The 24,292-nt window shown below is 39.1% G+C and overlaps 1 protein-coding gene across 9 annotated transcripts in view; it reads right to left on the reverse strand.

The window, feature by feature from the left end:
* Window positions 1-24,292, reverse strand: part of LOC122798462 (uncharacterized protein DDB_G0290685-like) — a 416,297-nt gene that overhangs the window by 79,808 nt on the left and 312,197 nt on the right. For 8 of the 9 annotated variants that reach the window (XM_044067407.1, XM_044067410.1, XM_044067408.1 and 5 more), the window contains one exon: window positions 8,513-8,689. In XM_044067407.1, the coding sequence (XP_043923342.1) occupies window positions 8,513-8,689 (177 nt within the window). The remainder of the gene's footprint in view (window positions 1-8,512; window positions 8,690-24,292) is intronic. The other variant, XM_044067411.1, reaches the window with a different exon arrangement.

The following is a 24,292-nucleotide window of genomic DNA, read 5'->3' on the forward strand; positions in this document are numbered from 1 at the left end:
TTAATAAATTAAAAAAAAAAAAAAAAAAAAAAGCAACAGAGATCTTCCTTTACAAAGCACTGATATACTACATAAGCGTGGGAACAGAAGTAAAATATGGATGTGCAGTATGTCAGGAAAACACCAGGATACTGGAAAAAATGCAGTGGACACCACGGAGGCATTATGCAAAAACATTATTTAAGAAAAGTAAGTATTTATTTTCTTAAATAATGTCACTGTATAATGGCAATAACAAACTCTGTGGTATGGTATATTGAAGATTTACTGATGGCTGGCTTTATGTAATAACTTCGGCATCACCCTCATGATTAAACCACAGCAACCATGTGTAAATCTTCAATATACCACAACAACGTCATCGGTTATTGCTATAATTAACACTAAATATTCATTTTGTGGTATTTTATAAATAACTTACAAAATCTCAGTAACTCCTCTGTCTATACACATACAGCAGCATTTTGTTTGCCCATCTACAGGCTTTCATATGAGGCTATATAGTTCTTTCTCTTTTACTTGATGGTGACATATTTAGGATAAATACGAATATTATGACAATATAATTAAATAGTAACAATTAAAATCTTTTTTAGCAACACTAGACAGAGATTACATATCAGTGCAATTGTGTTGCCAGCCTTGAAAGCTTTATTATGGATGCTTATTATACTAGATGAATGCATAATTTAACATTTTTAGTACACCTTTATAAACAGGTTGCTTCTGCCTGATTGCTAAGGTAATGCCCAAAAACAGTTCTAGTACCAGTTTACTTAGCTGGTTAACAAATATTAAATCAATGTTTGTGACTAGTTTCACATGTGGACTACGAGAAAGAAACGTACTTGTTGGGCAGGCTCTGTGGCACACAGAAATGATGAGCTGATTATGACCAAGGCCATCAGTGGTCAGTTAGCAACTTGTGCAGTGGAAGCGCCAGGATAGGGCGAATAGAGTGCGTCCTGGAGGGAGGGAGGAGGCTTTGACTTGGGTGGCACCTACTAACATGGGACTTTCAATCAAGTATATGCTGCCATTCTTCAAACACATTGGCTGGAGAGGTATGCATGTGGAAGCAGGACTTACTGGAGCTCAAAGGAGTGATCTAATGGAGGGGGCACACCAAGACAGCAGAGGGTAAGCTACTTTGTTGGACATAAAACCTGACATGTTCTATTTCATTTGACTCTGCCCGACTGGGGGAAGCGAGTGGACTGACTAAGCACTCTAGGCTGGCTCTACCTAGTGTAAAGCACTTATTCTAATGGAACTTACAGGCAAACTGGGTAAGGCATTGCAGCCATCAGGGAGAAATAGTGGAAGAGTAAAAAAAAGGTATTTCTGAGGGGAGGGATAACTTTTTATTATAACACCCAAACATTGTGATCATAGTAGGCTATGATTCAATAAAATCCTTACCACTCATGCTAATTTACCTAATGCAGTTTGCAAAATCAGTGCAACAGTGAGAAAATATGATTCAGGGACAGGTATGGCCACAATGAGAAAGAATGCTTTATTGTCTGTTTACTGTGTCTCTGAATTGAACATTAGCATTGTCATGCCTAATTGGACCCAAGAGGTCCCTGAATCTTATTAGCAGAGGTATCCCTAAATTCACAAACATAGGTGCATTTAGACATCTGTATACACACACACACACACACACACACACACACACACACAGACACACACACACACACACACACACACACACACACACACACACACACACACACACACACACACACACACACACACACATTCATGTAGCCTCATTCACCCCCATTCCCTCTATTGCTTTGGATTTACATATACTGTCTGGCGAACATATGGTGGGTGATTCTGCTCAAAAAGAAACAGTGGCCTTTACTGACCTAGTAAATACCTTGCATAATAAATTAATGAAACTAAAGCAAATACAGTGGCAAAGACATCATTGGCCTGTTTGCAGTTTGGCATAGTTCCTAGAGGCCTTCATGTACTGTGTATGCCTTCGCAGGGTGAGTACTATCCAGAACTTTTATCCAAGTGGCAGCGTTTAAATTTAAAGGCTAGTTTCTCATATATGCATTTATTGCTAGACTTTCATGCTCCACAAGAGAATATTTTGGTGAAAGAAATTGAGACTTTACAAAAAGATTTAGAGCTGGAATATGTTGGCGATTTTTACATGAATAAACTGGAAGAGATGTCTTGTTTGGTATGTACCTTAGACATGAAATTGCAGCAAACAAAGCCTAAGATACTGATGAGAGACTATCATGATTTTAAACAGGGCAACATTTTTATGTGACCTAAAGAGAAACCAGTTCAGGCTGAAGCATTTACTTCTTCAGCAAAAAAATCACTGAAAATACCTACCCACCTGGGCAGGCACCCTTATTCTCATGTACGTTATCATAATGTACAGGTCAGGTCCACCATTCAGTGTCAACTGCAGCACCAGTAGAGATGACACGAAGGCGGATGGATGACCATGCTTGTGGGGAGGAGACCAGCATGGCAACCTGCAAACTGATTAATCGACCAGGACAGAACTGCTGACATCATGGGAGGACAATTTTTGACTTCCAGCATGGAAAGTGAGTTGGCATGGGTAGGAGCATGGCCGAAAGTTTTTGAGATGGGAAAGGGGTCTTTTCTGTCACTGCCTGTACCAGTCAAGAAGAACTGCGAGTGGTGACAGAGCCATATGAATCAGAGAGAGGCGAAGAAGCGGCAAATATCCAATTGACTGGTGATACTAACTGTGTTGTTTATAATATATCTGACTATTTTTTGTCTGCAGATGAACAAAGGCTTAACATTTGTACCGAGTTCAGGAATTGTATATTCTGAGGTTATTCTTGACTTGATGTTATATGGTAGAAATGTGTCACTTAAAAATTTATATGGTAATTCAAACCTGCCACAGAACAAGGGGTTGAGACAGCCCAGTACTTTTACTCCACCTATTAACTCTACTGTTAACACTTTTTTGAGACTATGTGAATCAGATATAAAGCATTACCTAGAAGATAAGGGCAATAGCAAGTTTTTTAATCTGTTCATTTCCAGAAGCAAGCATTGAATTCATTGAAAAACAATGCAGATATTGTGAGAGAACCAGCGGATAAGGGTGGAGCTGTAGTAGTAATGGATAAGAGTTTATATCAGAGAAAAGTCTTACAACTGCTACAGGATAAACACACTTATATTTGTATATCCCCTATAATCGTTAATCATACAGCTCACAAGGTAAAGCAAAGGTTTACAGAATTAAAACAACTGGGGCTAATGTCAGAGGATTTACACACATTTTTTATGGATAGAACATCCAATGGCGCCTATATTCAAGGCACTACCCAAGATACATAAAGATCTGGTTGACCCCCACTGAGATCTATCGTCTCAGGCAGGGGTTGGGTCACAGAGAATCCATCCATTTGGATAGAATGTACATTGAAAAAAGTTTTAGACAAATTTCCTAGTATACTAAGGGATACAGGACACTTCTTCACATTGTTGCATGAGTGTATTATACGGAATGAAGGACAGAACTATATTATGGTTACACTAGATGTAAAGAATTTATTTACTGCCATTAGCAATACTGATGGCATATCAGCCATAGAATACATACTAATTTTGAGCTTGATAACATTAGGCTGATAAGTGAGTTGCTTAAAATAGTGATAGAAAATAACATATTTATGTGTCAAGATGAATATTATTGCCAGAAGCAGGGGTTGGCCATGAGCACCCCCTGTGCTAACACTTATGCAAACAAAGTTATTTATGGAGGACAACATCCATGGAAGGACAAGTTAATTTTCTATGTGCATTTTGTGGATTACATTTTTTGTTATGGGGGCTTGTGGATTTACAAAAATGTGTTGAATATTTGGAATCTACGACTACTTTCCTTAGATTCACCATGCGGTATTCCAGTAGAGCTTTGGACCTTTTGGATGTAAAATTGCTGAGGGATCAGAATGGAGTTTTGGACACGACCTTATTCAGAAAAAACTGTTGTAAGAATAGCATGCTATCTTATGACAGCATGCATCCAAGATATACATTCAATGGTATAATAAGAGGGCAGGTTCACGTATATGAACGCAGGATACACATTTTGAACAAGAAATAGACAAGTTAGAGAGTAACCTCTGTTGAAGGGGATACAATGAAAATAGAGTAAAATATGCTATTACTAAGAGTAAACAACACAGAAGTAATAGATCTAGGCCTTAGTTCTCCCATAGACAACAGGATGGAACACCTGTTCAGTCTAGAGCCTCACAGATGGATAATGTAAGGCTAATGTTAACATATAGTAATAACATAGGGGGAATATGTGATACAATGTTAACATATAGTAATAACATGGGGGAATATGTGATACAATAAAATAGAATTGGAATGTTTTGCTGACAGATGAAAAAATAGCCAAGGTAGTGGGAGAAAAAATTTTTGGCTTTAGAAGAAATAAAAATCTGAAGGATTTATTATGTCATGAAGTGAAGATAGACAAAAGTAGGAACAGTTTTACACAACGTGCAGGTACACGAAAGTACAGAAATTGCAAAGCATGTGAGTACTTGTGGAGGCAAAATCCTATGTACACCCTGTTGAAAACAATATTGTTTTGATCTGTATGCAGATTGTAGAACAAAGAATGTTGTTTATCTGTCTGTCTGTCAGGATTGCAGTTCATTCTATGTAGGAAAAATGAATTGCATGCTGAAAAACAGAATTTTGAACCATTTGTCCTCTGTAAGATTAAAACATGAACATAATGTACTTTTCCAGCACATGTCTAAGTATGAAATTCATAAATTTAAGTTTATGGTTATACAATGTGTAAATAAAAACAAGAGGGGAGGTGATTTGATTAATGAGACAAGAGCTGAATGAGACTAAATGGATCATTGAGATAGCAGCACACAAACCCCCAGGTTTAAATGGGGTTATACCTTTAAGACCTGCACTAAAGAAAAGGAGGGTGTGGTACTGAATGTTAACTGAAGAGCTGTATAAAAACTGCACTTTCATTTGAGTTTTGTATCTGAAGAAGGGCTTGGTCCTGAAAGTGCTCATTTCTGTGTTTTTAATTGTGTTTTAAATAAAAGGTTTGAAGCTGCTCATCGTGGTGGTCAGTACCTGCTTTTTTCTTCTTCTTTCCTCTATAGATATGTACACAAGTCAACACATATACATACACTGACAATCCACTAGTCTTCATTTAGATTACCTGCAGCATGGTCTGCTCACATTTTTCCTCTAGAGTAAAATTTTATTCATCCAAGTAATTCTCTTAAATCATAGGCCAAGGAAATCAGAAGCTGAGGACATTTCTACGGGACAGCACATGGCTAAGTAGCATTAGCCACTCTCATGGACTGTTGCATTGCCATGTAGCTTCATTACTGAGATCATTCTCCATGCCAGGTCCCCCTTGAGAGAAAAACCTCAGAGGCAGAGTGGTGTTCAAATTCGAAATGCTTAGGACAATGTGAAAACTTTCCGACCATTGCTCTGTCAAAATTTATATTAAAAGATAACTTTATCCAAATTTCAATAATTTTCATAACAAAATCCATTTTTACCTTCAACATAACCAAAAGGGTATAACATAAAAAGTTAAATTTAAGTAGTACTGCCATTAATTTATGTTTGGAACTATTTTCTATAAGCCAGTAAGACATGACAATTCCTTCCAGGCTTGTCATGCCTTTTGTGACATCAAATAAGCTAGAAGGGAGTTTTATAACCTTTATATATTAGTGTAATTGTATCGGTCACTGATTTCAGATACAAGTTCATAAAGGATTGCAAACCTCTGTGGTCAGTTTTTTATGAGTGTTTTGTGTATGCTATCAGTGACACATAAGTGACTTTACTCACAAGCTATAAGCTGTGGTTAAGTTAGAAACAGTTCTCAATCTAACAGAGCACGCCCAGCATGATAGTCTTTCAAGCCTAACATGCATGTCCTCCCCGTGGTCCAATGGCATTCGAAAGACATGCATAGAATGGGGGTGCCTTCGTTGAAGGTTGGGCATTGAGCTGGCACCTCAGTACCCATAAAAAATCTACTGCTAATCATTAGTGGGCCGGAGTTCCGCTGTGGCAACCCCTAACCGGGAAAAGCCAAAAGAAGAAGAAGAAAAAGATTCAAATAGCATTAAAAGAGATGGCCACAAACAAGCATCACAGGATGTCATTGCAAAAAATAAAATGACACTTTTGGCAAACACAACAAACAAAGGAAAGCGAAGTAACCTTAGTGTGTAGTCATTGGAGAGGTATTACCACAATAAATGCTCTGTCATATTGTACTGCATGAGCCTGATTCAGAAAGGTTACAGTAGAGTGAACTGGAGTTCAGAGACAGCCCTATCATGGTGCAGCACTACGGTGGGATGTCTCCGTGGCTCTTCAGGGGGAGCAGTCTATGCCTATACTCTGTGTGCTCTCACCAGAGAAATGTCCCCTGTAAGACAGTTACACAGCCATTTGAATGAATTATTCAGCTGCATAAGGTACATTTGCTGCCCATGTTAATAAATATGGCTCATGTTCACCTTATTGTGTTACAGGTAAGTGCTGAGGGATTTAGCAGTGTTGTGCTGATTGTAAACAATGTACCTATACAGAATCTGAAGATATAGTGATTCTACTGTCCAATAAATTCAGCTCAAAACCATCTCTTCTCTTCATCTTTCCCATAAGATACACCTTATATATCACACAAGATCAAGTCGAAAAAACACAATCAAAAGCTAAAAGTACTACATTGATGGGTCCTTGCAGTATCCCTGGATGCATCTTAAATAGCATGAAGCATGATTTAGCCACAACCCTACTAACATTGTTCAGGTTCAGCCTCCATACAGGTTTTGTACAAAGCAAATAAAGAACAAGTACAGTCATTTCTCTGCATATTGCAGGACTTTCCACAGACCCAGGCAATTACAGACCCATATGTCTGACCAGCCTCATATGCAAAGACATGGAAACACTTATCATGGAACTGATAATTTAAGACATAGGGAACGTCCAAACACTGGAACTATGTTGGTTTGCATAGGTCAAACAGGCCACGCTAACTCAATCTAATGGTCATTTTTAAATAATCACAAAATAAATGGGTGTATGTAAAATGATGCATACCACATACCTCAACCTTTCCAAAGCTTTTTTCATAATCCCACAATGGCACATAGTAGAAAAGCTACGTAAACTAGCAATATACACCTTTTATCATCTGCTTGATTGCCATCTGGCTCACAGACAGGACACAGGTGAGCAAAATAGGGGAAGCTGTCTCCACAAAGAGACTAGTCACCAGAGGAGTTCCCCAGGTTTCAGTTCAGGGTCTCCTCCTGTTTGGCAGTTACTGCTCTGAAGTAAAAGCCAATGCCAAAAGGCTCTAGCTGGCTATGTGTGCAAATAAATGCAAGCTAGCAGCAGTCATTGAATCATCAAATGACTTAACAGTCCTGTAGTAAGGTTTGTCCTAAAACAAATAACTGGTGCAAGAATCATAGACCGAAACTAAATGCCAAAAATGCATTACTGTAGCTTTTTGAAAGTCATCTATCACTGGGACTATCACATTGATAATACATCCCTAAGAGTTCACCCAGTTGCTCAGGTTATTGGAACTTATGTAAATAGTGACCTGACTTTTAAATAAAGTGTCCAATGACATAAAAACTCTTCTACAATGTGAGGTTTATAAACAAAGGGATTATGTCTAAATCTAGAGATGTCATTGTCCCCCTTTACTCTTCTCTCATTTGGCCAGTCATTGAGTATAATGTAGTCCACACATACATAACAAGTGGAATGCCCACAGAGATACTTTACTAAAAGGGTACAAGGTCTAGACAATATATCCTACATGAAATTCCTCAAATCCCGGTCACTATACTCTGTATCCTAAAGACTGCTAAGTGGCAACCTGTGTCTGACAAACAAGGCATATTCTGTCCCAGTACCGATGGACCTTCTGCACATCAGCAAGTCAAATGGCATCAGCAATACTCACTCCAGGGATCTAACCCTCTTCTGCAACATCAACAGAATTCTCTGGAACAGAGTCCTCATCCATATAAAACAAAGATAATCCCTGTCCATTTTCCAGCATAACCTAGATCTATGGATGGGTAATAGAAAATTTACTCAGGACTGCCCCTTATACTACCAATGGACAGATGCAGATCCTAAATGCCTTATCACCCACATGAGTCTGCTCAAATTATCCACAGTATCATCACAGTTATTCTCACTAGGATGAATATATCAATATCATCCATGGAATAGGTAAGGCTAATCTAACACCAAACAGGATAGGTTAATTCAAGACCAAAAGAGAAACTGACTAGATTTAAAATGTCAGCTATTCTGATACTTACCTATGAACCTATAGAAACATCACAGTCTGCAATTGAGGTGATAGTCTATGATTATCAAGAAATAAGTATATGAAATAAAAAAAAAGTAATTGTTATTTTTTTACCTTCATTCTGCTGTTTATTTTCATCAGCTTGATCTTCTCCGATATCATTTGCATTATCTGAGTTTTGCTCATTGTTCTGATCACTTTGAAGCGTTGATATATTCGTATCATCTTGTTCTTCTTCATTTGATTCAATTGCATTTTCTTCTTCAGTATCATCATCATCATTTTCATTTCCTTTAATCATTTTAAGATAAAACAATGAAAGAAATATAAATAAACTAGAGTCAGTAAATGGCAAACAAAACATCTGTGGCTAGCAAATATATTTAAAGTCGCTAAAATATTTTTCACTGAGGCAGAAATCATTTCAGAATAATATTTATATTTATACAGAAGTAGCAATTTACCTTCTAAACCTAACAGTTATTGACTAATTCTGCATTTAATGTTTTAATTGATTTGCCATTGATAAAAAAACAAAGTCTGAACTCGCATCAGAATCTGACATTTCCTAGCTATGCCCCTGTTCAAAGTTTCAGCTGCAATAAATGACAGCTACTACAAGAAGTGCAGGGGATAAGTTCATTCATAATGGAAATTTCATAGGCATTACCTGGATTTTTAATGGTGTTTTTTTTTTTATCCTTACAAATGTAGTTCAGTTTCTAGATTGGGTGTCCTTATAATAAATGTATTTAAGTAGTTTGTAGTTTTTTTCTTTCTTTTTTTTTCTTACCCCACAAAACCTCCTAGTCATTATCACCTCTGATACACTTAAATGTAACCTTCTTAAAGCCCAAAGACCTCCTAGACAAAGTATGCATAACAAATACCTCAGTAGCCCTGAATAGGGTCTATATTTTAAAGTCAAACAACCAAAATGTCAACTTACCTTTCATCGAATCCTAAATGTTGAAGCTGCACTTTATCGAACGGCCAAATCATTGATTTCTTCCCAAGGGAAAGAAATCGGTTGGCCGTTCAGTTACATCTGCCCTTTTCCCCACTGTAGTGCAATCTTGGAGTTAGTATATTTTGTTGGGGGGTGTGGGGTCACAGCCACCAAGATTAGAGGTGTGAGAGATGAAGCCCCCCACTAAATAGTGTTTATTTTAATGCTGTGTCCATTGCTGGCCTACTGATTTCATTTCATTAGAAAGAAATCAATGATTTGAAGTTTTGATGAAGTACAGCTTTGACATTTAGGTGTCGATTAAAGATAAGTTGACATTTTGGTTGTTTGTCTTTATAATATAGACCCCCCCCCCCGAATACACTCTTTCAAAGCATCAACCACATCAACACATACAGCCACATCTCATGGAGTATCTACTTCTAAGTCCATAAGACAAGCCACCGCACAATCCAATATTCTGGTCATTGCAGACCTTATCATAAGACACGCTGATGTCCCTCTCATCAGGCTGAGTAAGGAAAAAGTCACGGTCAGTTACTTAGAAGCTGGGATCCACCATATTACGCATGCACTCACATCACTGGACACAAGTACCAGTATGACTCTGTCATAGTCCTTGTGGGTGTTAATGACCTGAGACTTACCTCCCTAGACTATATGAAGAGAGATATGATAGAGCTCTCAGAATATGTGTTCCAGGCTGGTATGAGCCTAGCACTGAGCAGCATTTTACCTTCTCCAAGGATGATGCCACAATATGAAAAAAAGATGACTGACTTTAATAATTGTCTTAGTTGTTCATGACATTCTAAGGGGGTACAACATTTCTCAGTATGGAAGGAGATGGTTAATAGACCACACTGTTTTGCCAGGTGTGGTCTGCACCTCTTCTCTAGGCTTTCAAATATTAGCTAAAACATTGCCTTCCCCTTAGTGTCTTTTTAGGGAATGCAAAACTGAAGGTACTTCGACATAGCAAATCAAAACCAATAAAATCTAAAAGTATTACTGCTCAGTGCTAGGAGTCTAAACAAAAAACTCCACTCCCACAAGCTCTCTTCACCCTAGAGAATGCTGACATCTGTGTAGTCATTGAGGAATGGTTTAAAACTGTGGATAGCACACTGGCACTGCAAAGTTATAATGCCTTCTACATACGTAGACCAGCTATTACACAGACAGGGACAAAGGGTAGAGGTGTCTCTATTTACATCGGAAATAAATATACCTCAAGGCTAGCCAAACACGGCAATGTACTTGAGATACTCCATGTTTATATCACCATAGGCAAAATCCCATACCACGTCCTTACAAGCTATAGAACCCCTTCTATTACTCAGGAAACCCATACCATGTATTTAAACGTACTGGAAGCACTCACCATCCAACCCAATACCATATTCATGGGCAACTATAATTACCCCACTATTAACTGGGAATTCTATACAACACCAAATGTACAGGCACAGAGATTCCTGGATTTTGTAAACACAAACTCCCTGGATTAGATTGTCAGCTTACCAACCAGGAGTGCAACCATACTGGATCTCGTCCTCACTAATATGGAAGAGTGCTGCGTGTCTCCTAGTGTAATGTCTTCCCAGTAAGTTTAGACCAAAAATGATCTCCTTTGAAGAAAAAAGTCTAACTTCCTGCTATTAAGTGATAACTTGGCAAACATTCAAACCCCATAAACCCTCAGAACACTGCTGCCTATGCAAAATTGTTCACAGAAACCTAGACAGGCATGTTAATAGCTGCATAGAGACAGCTGTACCCACCAGGAAGAAGTACACAAGTAACCCAATAAATAAGCCACACTGGTGAAATCGCAAAATCAATAGGCTGTATAACAGAAGGAAGAAAATCATGGCAAAAATAAGGAGGTGCAGGACCCTGCAGGATAACACTCTCATCATGCTAAACAAATCAGAGGACAGATAACGTCTACCAAAGCCAATTCTGAGGTAAATTTGGGCACCCAGGACAAGAACAACCACAAGACATTCTTTAGCTATGTCCACAGCATCAAAGGCAATACACAGTTGTGTGCAGAGCTTGTTATAAATGGAGCCACCTATACTGTGCTAGGAAATATAGCAAACCTAGTGGCCAACAAATTCAGCACCAATTTTACCCCTCTCTCCACCTCAACCTTCCCTCAGGAAATAATATCAAATATAACTCTATCTGCTATCATTAGGGAACAGGACCTTAATGCAATCTATAAGGCCAACAACACTGCATCAATGAGCCCAAACAATATCCCAGTATGCCTTCTAACTAACTAACTAACTAACTAACTAACTAACTAACTAACTAACTAACTAAGGCATGAAAAGTGAACTATCAGGCCCTTTAGAATTGATATTTAACTGTAGCCTCCAAACAGGCTTTGTGCCTCATGACTGGAGAAATGGAACAGTCATCTCTCTGCACAAAGGTGGGCCATCTACAGAGCCTGGATGCTACAGACCCATAAGTCTCACTAGTCTTATTTGCAAAGCCATGGAAAAAAATTATCATGGAAATGATCAGTAATGATATAGTAACCCAACAGACACAGGACCCAACCAATTTGCTTTCGTCAAGGGCAGGTCATGCCTACTCAACCTGGTGGACTTCTTTGAGAAGGTCACCAAAGCAATGGATGATAGCAAAATGGTTCACACTGCCTACCTTGACCTGGCCAATGCATTTGACACAATACTCTACTTGGGCATTGTTGACAAATTGTCACCCGGTGGATAGCTAAGTGGCTCACATACAGAACCCAGGAGGTTAGAATTGGGGATTCCACCTCTACAAAGAGAAAAGTCTCCTTTTTGGCATTTACTTCTCTGAAGTCAAGACCAATGTCAATGGTCTGCGACTGAAGAAGTTTGCAGATGATTTCAAATTAGGAGCTGTCATTGAATCCCGCACCAGCACAAATGTTCTCCAGGAAGGCACAGACAAACAACTGGTGTCAGAGTCATGGACTAAAACTAAATGTCAAGAAATTCATAATACTATCCTTTGGAAAGTCATCCACCCCTGGTAACTATCATATTAACATCATACAATTTAGAGCAGTCCCAGTAGACAGGAACTTAGGGGCACATATAGACTGTAATCTAGCCTTTGAGCATCACGAGTTTACAGTAGGGATGAAATCATTCTATGTTGCGCAACTTATAAAACAAAGGTATGACATCTAAGTCCAAGGAAATCATTGTTCCACTGTACATGGAATTCATTAGACCTATAATAGAGTGTAATGCCCCCTTTGGTATGTAGCTAAGCATGAATATCCAACAACTGGAACGTCCACAGAGGTTCCCCACTAAAACAATATAGGACATAAGTAAAATATCCTACGTAGACTAACACTATCCCTGTATTCTGTCTCCTACAGGCTGTTGAGGCTGTATATAGGTTCATAGGTTCATAGGTAGGTACTAGGCTATTGGCCCTAGGGCCTATATAAGCCTAGCCAAAAAAGGGATGCTGGCTTTCACCACCTAAGAAAATTATTTTCCTGTGCCCCTGTCGAGCAGAGCCACAGAAGTGATCCCGGGGTGAATTTCCTATCTCCCATCCAATCATCACAATTTTTCTTGAAGAGTGCTAATGAGGAGCTTTGTTTGATATAGATAGGTAGTTTGTTTCAGAGTATGGGAAGTCTCTAGGACAGGAATCTATCCCCCCAGCATGTTCTGTTTATTGTGGTGACAAGGTTTAGGTCCCAGAAGCGTGTAGCTCAGAGGGATTGGGATTTTTTTAAGTGGAGCATGTCCAACAGCTCTGGGTTTGACATTGCTTTGTATGTTAGGCAGAGATCGCCTCTGAGTAGGCAATATGCGATGGAGTAAAGCTGGAGTTTTTTGAGACGGTCTGCATAGGGCATCTGTTTGAGGCCATTGATCCTCTTCGTGAGGTATTTCTGCGGACTTTCCAGTTGTTGTAGATGTCTTGTGAGGTACATACCAAAAGGGGCATTGTACTCTATAATGGGTCTAATGAGTGATGAGTAGAGGGGAACAATGACCTCTTTTTTCCTGGATGAGAAACCTTTTGTGATGAGTTGTGCCACATAGAAGGATTTCCTGACTACTGTGGTGATGTGATTATCAAAGGAGAGACTACTGTCCACCTGTGTCCCAAGGTCTCTTATTACACTTTTGGTGTTAAGTAGATTACCACCTATGTCATAGTCCATGGGTACAGAGTTTTTACCAAAAGGGATGACAATGCACTTTTTGGCATTGAGCTTGAGGCCATGGCTTTGACACCAGGCATCTGTCTCAGTGAGGCTCTTTTGTAGGATGTCCACATCATTAGGAGTTTCGATTATGGCTCCTAGTTTGAAGTCACCTGCGAACTTTGTTAGCCAAAGACCTTCTGTGTTAGTCTATACTTCAGAGAAGTAGATACCAAACAGGAGAGGACCCAGGACTGAACTGTGTGGTAGTCCACTTGTCATTGGTCCGAAGTCGGATTTGGAGTCTGCTACTTTCACTGTATAGGGTTCTGTCCGTGAGCCAGTTGGAATCCCATCTTGTGGTATAGGGATTTATACCTAGTTTAGTGAGTTTATCTATAATTCCAGAGTGGGGGATGGTGTTGAAAGCCTTGTCAAGTTCTAGATAGGCTGTGTGATCCACCTATGTCTTTGGTGACTGCTTCAAAGAAGTCCATCAGGTTTAGGAGACATGATCTGCCTTTTACAAACCTGAACTGGGTTGGGTCCAGTATGGAGATTACCAATGTCTTTGTTTATAAGTTCCATGATGACACGTTCCATGACCTAACAGACTAGGCTTGTTAGACTAATGGGGCAGTAGTTCCTGGGTTCCATGGTGGCTCCCCCTTTGTGGAGTGGGATAACCGTCGCTCTGCCCCATTTAGTGGGCACACAACCTGAGGTGAGGCTATTGAACATGGTACTTAGGTGGGGTGCCAGTGCATTCTGTAGTTCATGTAGAAAGTAGCCTGGGATGTTGTCAGGTCCCATGGATGTTGTGTTCTTGGCTTTGGAGAGTGTGCTTTTACCTGTGCAGCCGTGATTACAGAAACTTTGCATTCTTCTGGTATAGAGATGGGCCTTTTAGGGGTTGAGAGGGGGGTAAAGTTAGCACTGAACCTATCTCCCAGGATGTTGGCAATATCAGTTGAATCTGTATATTTACTGCCATTGTGCTGTAACTCTGAGCAGATCTGAGCACTGCCATTGAGATTCTTGACATAGCTATAGAATGCTTTGTGGATGTCTTAAGAATCAGTGGCGATTTTCTTTTCGTAACTACCTTTGGAGGATTTTATGAGGGATCTCAGCTTCTTACTGAGGCTGACAAGGGAGTTTCCTCTAATCATGGGATTTTACTCTTTTTTGCAACAGTTTCATTCTTCTGTTGTAGAGTTTGTTTATGGTAGGGGACCACCAGATTGGTTTCCTTATAAGGTGCTTATAAGGTGCATTTGTGTAGGATTCAGTAATCATACTTCTATTATCCATCTGCATGGGTTGTTATGAAGTTTGCCACTTCTGTCTTAAGAAGCTTGGAGTTGACTTTGGAGAAATTTTTTACTGTGGTTTCCCTAATGTGGGCTGGGGGTGGGCTGTGGATGTTTAGGGTGATTAGCTTGTGGATGGATCTGACCAACAAGGAACTGACCTCTATTTTGGAACATCGGTCACCCATGTTGGTAATGACCAGGTCTAGGATATTGCTGCCCCTGGTGGGAGTGTGGATAAGTTGTTCCAAGGTAGTGGAATTTATGAATTCCAGAAAACGTTGAGCAAAACAGTTGGCACATGAGTAGTTTTCCCAGTTAAAGGTGAGGTAGTTGAAATCGCCCATTATTAAGGTGTTAGGTTGTACCCTAATATTTTCCAGTGTGTCAAGAAATGAGGAGTGGGAATCCTGGGGCATTGTGGAGGATCTGTAGCAAGCTACAATTTGGATTGCAGTCTTTCCCAGCGTTAGTTGCACTTGGATAATCTCAGATGCATTATGCTGCGCAACTAGCATGGAGGTGTGGATATCCTTAATCAATAAGGACACGCCTCTACCTTTAGTGTTTTGGTCCAGGTTAGTTGGTCGAAAGGTGTAGTATGAATTATAGCCTGGTAATGCAGGGGTGCTCGCTGGAGACTTGAACCAGGTCTGTGTCACTGCACAGATGTCAATGTTCTCCATTTTAAGGAGAGCCTCGAGTGAGTGCATTTTGAGGTTTAGAGTTCTAGCATTGAGTAGCATTACCCTCAGAGTTTGCGTGCCTGTACCTGTCACGGTGGTGAATTTGTCATTTGAATCTTGCCTACAAAAGGCACTATAAGGGTGGTAAGAGCGTTAGCCAGTATCCGGACTCCCAAGGGCAACAGGTGCAGGCCATCTCTGGCAAAGCATCGTGGTCTGTCGATCATGTCATCCCAGGCAGACAGATACTGGATCCCCTTAGAATGACACCAGAAGCTTAGCCAATTGTTGAAATCAATCTTTTTGTCCTTGTACTGTGGTATAATTCTGGGTGAAGGCAGGATGCTACTCAGGGCTAGGGTCATACCTGCCTGGGCTACAAGATCGGGGAGAGCTCCTCAAAGTCTCTTTTCATGTAGTCCAGGGAGGTACTTCTCAGGTCATTCACACCAACATGGACAATGACAGAGTGATATTTGTACTTGTTATGGAGTGACCTGAGTGCATGCATTATGTTCCCGATCCTGGCACCCGACAAGCAGCTGACAGTAACTTTCTCCTTGTTTAGCCTGGTGAGTGGAACATCAGTGTGCGTGACTATAGAGTCACCTATGACTAGAGTGTCGGGTATGTTGTTATGCCTTATGGGCTGTGGTTGAGTGGCGCACTGAGTTTCTGGTCTTTGTGTCATTTGAGTTGTGTTGGAGGGGTGGAGGTTTCTTGCTTTTCTGCTTTGGAGATCTCTGTTGCTTGGGGCAGATTTTTATTGAGAGCCTCCATGAATGTAGGTGCGTGTGTTTGGTTTCTGTGTGTGTTTTGGTGGTGTAGGTTTTGAGGGTGCGGTGCAAGTGTTTCCCTTCTCCTCTAAACTGTCTAATCCAGTCTTGGGTGAAGAGCGCTTTGCTTCCAGTTTGGCTATATAAGTGCATCTCTCACAGGATGTAGTGTTGGGTGGTAGGAGTGAAGGTTTGTCTGTGTACATGAGGCAATTGCTGCATTTCCCCAAGATGCCCATATTCATCAGGTAGACAGGAGAAAACACTGGGAGCTCACCCTTAGACATGCCTGGAGAGGTGCTTGTTTATTAAGTACTAAAAACTGTTTTCTTCTAGACAAGTGATGAAAGTTGAGTGTTGTAGTAATTTATAGCTTATTTAGTGCTTGCAACAAGTTCTGAACAAGTGCTGAGCTCAAAGAAACAGATTTCAGTGCTAAAAGTAAAAAACTGGCTAGTTCTAAGGGAACATTTGAAGAGCAGACTTTATGGCACCAGGAATAGTTTAACCCTATCTAAGCGACGTTGCATAAAGTACATTTTTTTTTCCTTTGATAAGCTACCAAGTGCTTATCCCTCTCACTGATAAGCTAGAAGGCTTACCTCCAACACAGAAAGGGACACAGAAAGGGTATAGGGCTCAGAAGCTTGCAAATATTCCTGGATACAGCAAATCTGTATCTGGGCTAGACTACTTACAGGAAAGGCAGAAAACAAGCTTAGATTTTTTTTTTTGTTGAGGGAAGATCTATGTCTGACTTACAGGGCATTGTCAGACCTCACTGTGATGGACTCCTTGCATATCCACAAAACAAACAGCACCAGTGTAATCCATTCCAAAGACTTAAACCTTGCCTGTGATACAAATAGGACCTGTTGCAGAGACAGGTATATACCCCAGAGACTACCCCATCTCTTGAACATACTCACCATCCATGTGAAGTAGAGTTACTCCCTAACTCAATTCAAGTCTAACTTGGACAATTGGATGGGGAACAAGAAATTCATCCCTGGCTTGGTGCCTATGTCGCTAATGGACACAGACAACAACCTGTAAATGGGTCATCTCCCAAGCCTCTTCTTACACTTATCAAGGGTACCAGAACTTGTCAAAGATTTGGGATACATGGCTAGGCATAAAAATGCCCTTGTGGTCATTAGCCTAGTAAACACCAATGAACCTATGAACAATATAAATAAATGGAAGACATTCTTGATGCTTTCACAGGAACCAAATAAAGATATCGCTATTTACAAACACCAGGCCAACAGTTTGGGAATAATACATCACCATGTCAACTGGAAGGGAACACGGTGTGTCATAAGCTTATTGCTAGCATACTATAACTATGGCAACTCATACCTTTTAATGCAGATTGTAACTCATGCCTGGTGCCTTGTTAATTACAAGAAACTGCTTTATATAATAGAAGAATTCTTTATATAGTACTTGGGATCTCTGCTGTGTAGTTTGTACTGTAATGAACACTGCAGTTCAGAAATTATTCTATTTAGTGTTATTGATTCTTAATTTTCATGTTATATATATTGTTGATATATCTCCTTGTTACATATTAAATCATTTCCGTCATTGTAGCACTGGAGGTTTGTGCTCTTAACTTCCAAGGACTGCATCCTGAGCTTTTTGATAAAATCAAGTTATGTCTTCACATTTCAAGCTAATGCTCTTGTATTCAGACCCATAAGGTTTACTAAAGAAATGTAAATGGCAAACTATTCTTTACAATGGTAGTGCTCATTAGATTCTAAGTATTAAACTCGATTTTTAAGTCAAATTATACAATTTCAACCAGTATGCCTCCAGAAGGATGTGAGATAACTTCAAGGTTGAATAAATACGTCCTTTTCTCCATTAGTATATCCTATAAAATGTTTACTTTTATTTATTTTTTTAACAAATTTACAAAACTGAAGACCTCAAATAAATGAGGGTAATTGTGGAGAGAAAAATAAGAGGATAATCGGGTACGTTCTGCAAAACTAAATAAATGTCCCTGATATCCTTTTATTTTATCTGTCCCGTCTCTCCTGAATGTTAAAAGTATCCTGGTTTCTTTTTCTTAATAAATTAAAAAAAAAAAAAAAAAAAAAGCAACAGAGATCTTCCTTTACAAAGCACTGATATACTACATAAGCGTGGGAACAGAAGTAAAATATGGATGTGCAGTATGTCAGGAAAACACCAGGATACTGGACAAAATGCAGTGGACACCACGGAGGCATTATGCAAAGACATTATTTAAGAAAAGTAAGTATTTATTTTCTTAAATAATGTCATTGTATAATGGCAATAACAAACTCTGTGGTATGGTATATTGAAGATTTACTGATGGTTGGCTTTATGTAATAACTTCGGCATCACCCTCATGATTAAACCACAGCAACCATGTGTAAATCTTCAATATACCACAACAACATCATCAGTTATTGCTATAATTAACACTAAATATTCATTTTGTGGTATTTTATAAATAACTTACAAAATCTCAGTAACTCCTCTGTCTATACACATACAGCAGCATTTTGTTTGCCCATCTACAGGCTTTCATATGAGGCTATATAGTTCTTTCTCTTTTACTTGATGGTGACATATTTAGGATAAATACGAATATTATGACAATATAATTAAATAGTAACAATTAAAATCTTTTTTAGCAACACTAGACAGAGATTACATATCAGTGCAATTGTGTTGCCAGCCTTGAAAGCTTTATTATGGATGCTTATTATACTAGATGAATGCATAATTTAACATTTTTAGTATACCTTTATAAACAGGTTGCTTTTGCCTGATTGCTAAGGTAATGGCCAAAAATAGTTCTAGTACCAGTTTACTTAGCTGGTTAACAAATATTAAATCAATGTTTGTGACTAGTTTCACATGTGGACTACGAGAAAGAAACGTACTTGTTGGGCAGGCTCTGTGGCACACAGAAATGACGAGCTGGTTATGACCAAGGCCATCAGTGGTCAGTTAGCAACTTGTGCAGTGGAAGCACCAGGATAGGGCGAATAGAGTGTGTCCTGGAGGGAGGGAGGAGGCTTTGACTTGATGCTTGGGTGGCACCTACTAGCATGGGACTTTCAATCAAGTATATGCTGCCATTCTTCAAACACATTGGCTGGAGAGGTATGCATGTGGAAGCAGGACTTACTGGAGCTCAAAAGAGTGATCTAATGGAGGGGGCACACCAAGACAGCAGAGGGTAAGCTACTTTGTTGGACATAAAAGCTGACATGTTCTATTTCATTTGACTCTGCCCGACTGGGGGAAGCGAGTGGACTGATTAAGCACTCTAGACTGGCTCTACCTAGTGTAAAGCACTCATTCTAATGGAACTTACAGGCAAACTGGGTAAGGCATTGCAGCCATCAGGGAGAAATAGTGGAAGAGTAAAAAAAAGGTATTTCTGAGGGGAGGGATAACTTTTTATTATAACACCCAAACATTGTGACCATAGTAGGCTATGATTCAATAAAATCCTTACCACTCATGCTAATTTACCTAATGCAGTTTGCAAAATCAGTGCAACAGTGAGAAAATATGATTCAGGGACAGGTATGGCCACAATGAGAAAGAATGCTTTATTGTCTGTTTACTGTGTCTCTGAATTGAACATTAGCATTGTCATGCCTTCTTGGACCCAAGAGGTCCCTGAATCTTATTAGCAGAGGTATCCCTAAATTCACAAACATAGGTGCATTTAGACACACACACACTCACACACACACACACACACACACACACACACACACACACACACACACACACACACACACACACACACACACACACACACACACACACACACACACATTCATGTAGCCTCATTCACCCCCATTCCCTCTATTGCCTTGGATTTACATATACTGTCTGGCGAACATATGGTGGGTGATTCTGCTCAAAAAGAAACAGTGGCCTTTACTGACCTAGTAAATACCTTGCATAATAAATTAATGAAACTAAAGCATCTACAGTGGCAAAGACATCATTGGCCTGTTTGCAGTTTGGCATAGTTCCCAGAGGCCTTCATGTACTGTGTATGCCTTCGCAGGTTGAGTACTATCCAGAACTTTTATCCAAGTGGCAGCGTTTAAATTTAGAGGTTAGTTTCTCATATATGCATTTATTGCTAGACTTTCATGCTCCACAAGAGAATATTTTGGTGAAAGAAATTGAGACTTTACAAAAAGATTTAGAGCTAGAATATGTTGGTGATTTTTACATGAGTAAACTGGAAGAGATGTCTTGTTTGGTATGTACCTTAGACATGAAATTGCAGGAAACAAAGCCTAAGATACTGATGAGAGACTATCATGATTTTAAACATGGCAACATTTTTATGTGACCTAAAGAGAAACCAGTTCAGGCTGAAGCATTTACTTCTTCAGCAAAAAAATCACTGAAAATACCTACCCACCTGGGCAGGCACCCTTACTCTCATGTACGTTATCATAAAGTACAGGTCAGGTCCACCATTCAGTGTCAACTGCAGCACCCGTAGAGATGACACGAAGGCGGATGGATGACCATGCTTGTGGGGAGGAGACCAGCATGGCAACCTGCAAACTGATTAATCGACCAGGACAGAACTGCTGACATCATGGGAGGACAATTTTGACTTCCAGCATGGAAAATGAGTTGGCATGGGTAGGAGCATGGCCGAAAGTTTTTGAGATGGGAAAGGGGTCTTTTCTGTCACTGCCTGTACCAGTCAAGAAGAACTGCGAGTGGTGACAGAGCCATATGAATCAGAGAGAGGCGAAGAAGCGGCAAATATCCAATTGACTGGTGATACTAACTGTGTTGTTTATAATATATCTGACTATTTTTTGTCTGCAGATGAACAAAGGCTTAACATTTGTACCGAGTTCAGGAATTGTATATTCTGAGGTTATTCTTGACTTGATGTTATATGGTAGAAATGTGTCACTTAAAAATTTATATGGTAATTCAAACCTGCCACAGAACAAGGGGTTGAGACAGCCCAGTACTTTTACTCCACCTATTAACTCTACTGTTAACACTTTTTTGAGACTATGTGAATCAGATATAAAGCATTACCTAGAAGATAAGGGCAATAGCAAGTTTTTTAATCTGTTCATTTCCAGAAGCAAGCATTGAATTCATTGAAAAACAATGCAGATATTGTGAGAGAACCAGCGGATAAGGGTGGAGCTGTAGTAGTAATGGATAAGAGTTTATATCAGAGAAAAGTCTTACAACTGCTACAGGATAAACACACTTATATTTGTATATCCCCTATAATGGTTAATCATACAGCTCACAAGGTAAAGCAAAGGTTTACAGAATTAAAACAACTGGGGCTAATGTCAGAGGATTTACACACATTTTTTATGGACAGAACATCCAATGGCGCCTATATTCAAGGCACTACCCAAGATACATAAAGATCTGGTTGACCCCCACTGAGACCTATCATCTCAGGCAGGGGTTGGGTCACAGAGAATGCATCCATTTGGATAGAATGTACATTGAAAAAAGTTTTAGACAAATTTCCTAGTATACTAAGGGATACAGGACACTTCTTCACATTGTTGCATGAGTGTATTATACGGAATGAAGGACAGAACTATATTATGGTTACACTAGATGTAAAGAATTTATTTACTGTCATTAGCAATACTGATGGCATATCAGCCATAGAATACATACTATCACAAGTAGCTAATTTTGAGCTTGATAACATTAGGCTGATAAGTGAGTTGCTTAAAATAGTGTTAGAAAATAACATATTTATGTGTCAAGATGCATATTATTGCCAGAAGCAGGGGTTGGCCATGAGCACCCCCTGTGCTAACACTTATGCAAACTTAGTGTTGGCTTACTGGGAGAACAAAGTTATTTATGGAGGACAACATCCATAGAAGGACAAGTTAATTTTCTATGTGCATTTTGTGGATGACTTTTTTTGTTATGGGGGCTTGTGGATTTACAAAAATGTGTTGAATATTTGGAATCTACGACCACTTTCCTTAGATTCACCATGCGGTATTCCAGTAGAGCTTTGGACTTTTTGGATGTAAAATTGCTGAGGGATCAGAATGGAGTTTTGGACACGACCTTATTCAGAAAAAAACTGTTGTAAGAATAGCATGCTATCTTATGACAGCATGCATCCAAGATATACATTCAATGGTATAATAAGAGGGCAGGTTCACGTATATGAACGCAGGATACACATTTTGAACAAGAAATAGACAAGTTAGAGAGTAACCTCTGTTGATGGGGATACAATGAAAATAGAGTAAAATATGCTATTACTAAGAGTAAACAATACAGAAGTAACAGATCTAGGCCTTAGTTCTCCCATAGACAACAGGATGGAACACCTGTTCAGTCTAGAGCCTCACAGATGGATAATGTAAGGCTAATGTTAACATATAGTAATAACATAGGGGGAATATGTGATATAATAAAATAGAATTGGAATGTTTTGCTTTCAGATGAAAAAATAGCCAAGGTAGTGGGAGAAAAAAATTTTGGCTTTAGAAGAAATAAAAATCTGAAGGATTTATTATGTCATGAAGGGAAGATAGAAAAAAGTAGGAACAGTTTTACACAACGTGCAGGTACACGAAAGTACAGAAATTGCAAAGCATGTGAGTACTTGTGGAGGCAAAATCCTATGTACACCCTGTTGAAAACAATATTGTTTTGATCTGTATGCAGATTGTAGAACAAAGAATGTTGTTTATCTGTCTGTCTGTCAGGATTGCAGCTCATTCTATGTAGGAAAAATGAATTGCATGCTGAAAAACAGAATTTTGAACCATTTGTCCTCTGTAAGATTAACACATGAACATAATGTACTTTTCCAGCACATGTCTAAGTATGAAATTCATAAATTTAAGTTTATGGTTATACAATGTGTAAATAAAAACAAGAGGGGAGGTGATTTGATTAATGAGACAAGAGTTGAATGAGACTAAATGGATCATTGAGCTAGCAGCATACAAACCCCCAGGTTTAAATGGGGTTATACCTTTAAGACCTGCACTAAAGAAAAGGAGGGTGTGGTACTGAATGTTAACTGAAGAGCTGTATAAAAACTGCACTTTCATTTGAGTTTTGTATCTGAAGAAGGGCTTGGTCCTGAAAGTGCTCATTTCTGTGTTTTTAATTGTGTTTTAAATAAAAGGTTTGAAGCTGCTCATCGTGGTGGTCAGTACCTGCTTTTTTCTTCTTCTTTCCTCTATAGATATGTACACAAGTCAACACATATACATACACTGACAATCCACTAGTTTTCATTTAGATTACCTGCAGCATGGTCTGCTCACATTTTTCCTCTAGAGTAAAATTTTATTCATCCAAGCACATGGCTAAGTAGCATTAGCCACTCTCATGGACTGTTGCATTGCCATGTAGCTTCATTACTGAGATCATTCTCCATGCCAGGTCCCCCTTGAGAGAAAAACCTCAGAGGCAGAGTGGTGTTCAAATTCGAAATGCTTAGGACAATGTGGAAACTTTCCGACCATTGCTCTGTCAAAATTTATATTAAAAGATAACTTTATCCAAATTTCAATAATTTTCATAACAAAATCCATTTTTACCTTCAACATAACCAAAAGGGTATAACATAAAAAGTTAAATTTAAGTAGTACTGCCATTAATTTATGTTTGGAACTATTTTCTATAAGCCAGTAAGACATGACAATTCCTTCCAGGCTTGTCATGCCTTTTGTGACATCAAATAAGCTAGAAGGGAGTTTTATAACATTTATATATTAGTGTAATTGTATCGGTCACTGATTTCAGATACAAGTTCATAAAGGATTGCAAACCTCTGTGGTCAGTTTTTTATGAGTGTTTTGTGTATGCTATCAGTGACACATAAGTGACTTTACTCACAAGCTATAAGCTGTGGTTAAGTTAGAAACAGTTCTCAACCTAACAGAGCACACCCAGCATGATA

This window comes from Protopterus annectens, chromosome 3.part1 (genome assembly GCF_019279795.1).
Source record: "Protopterus annectens isolate FY-2018-M chromosome 3.part1, PAN1.0, whole genome shotgun sequence".
Taxonomy (NCBI): Eukaryota; Metazoa; Chordata; order Ceratodontiformes; family Protopteridae; genus Protopterus; species Protopterus annectens.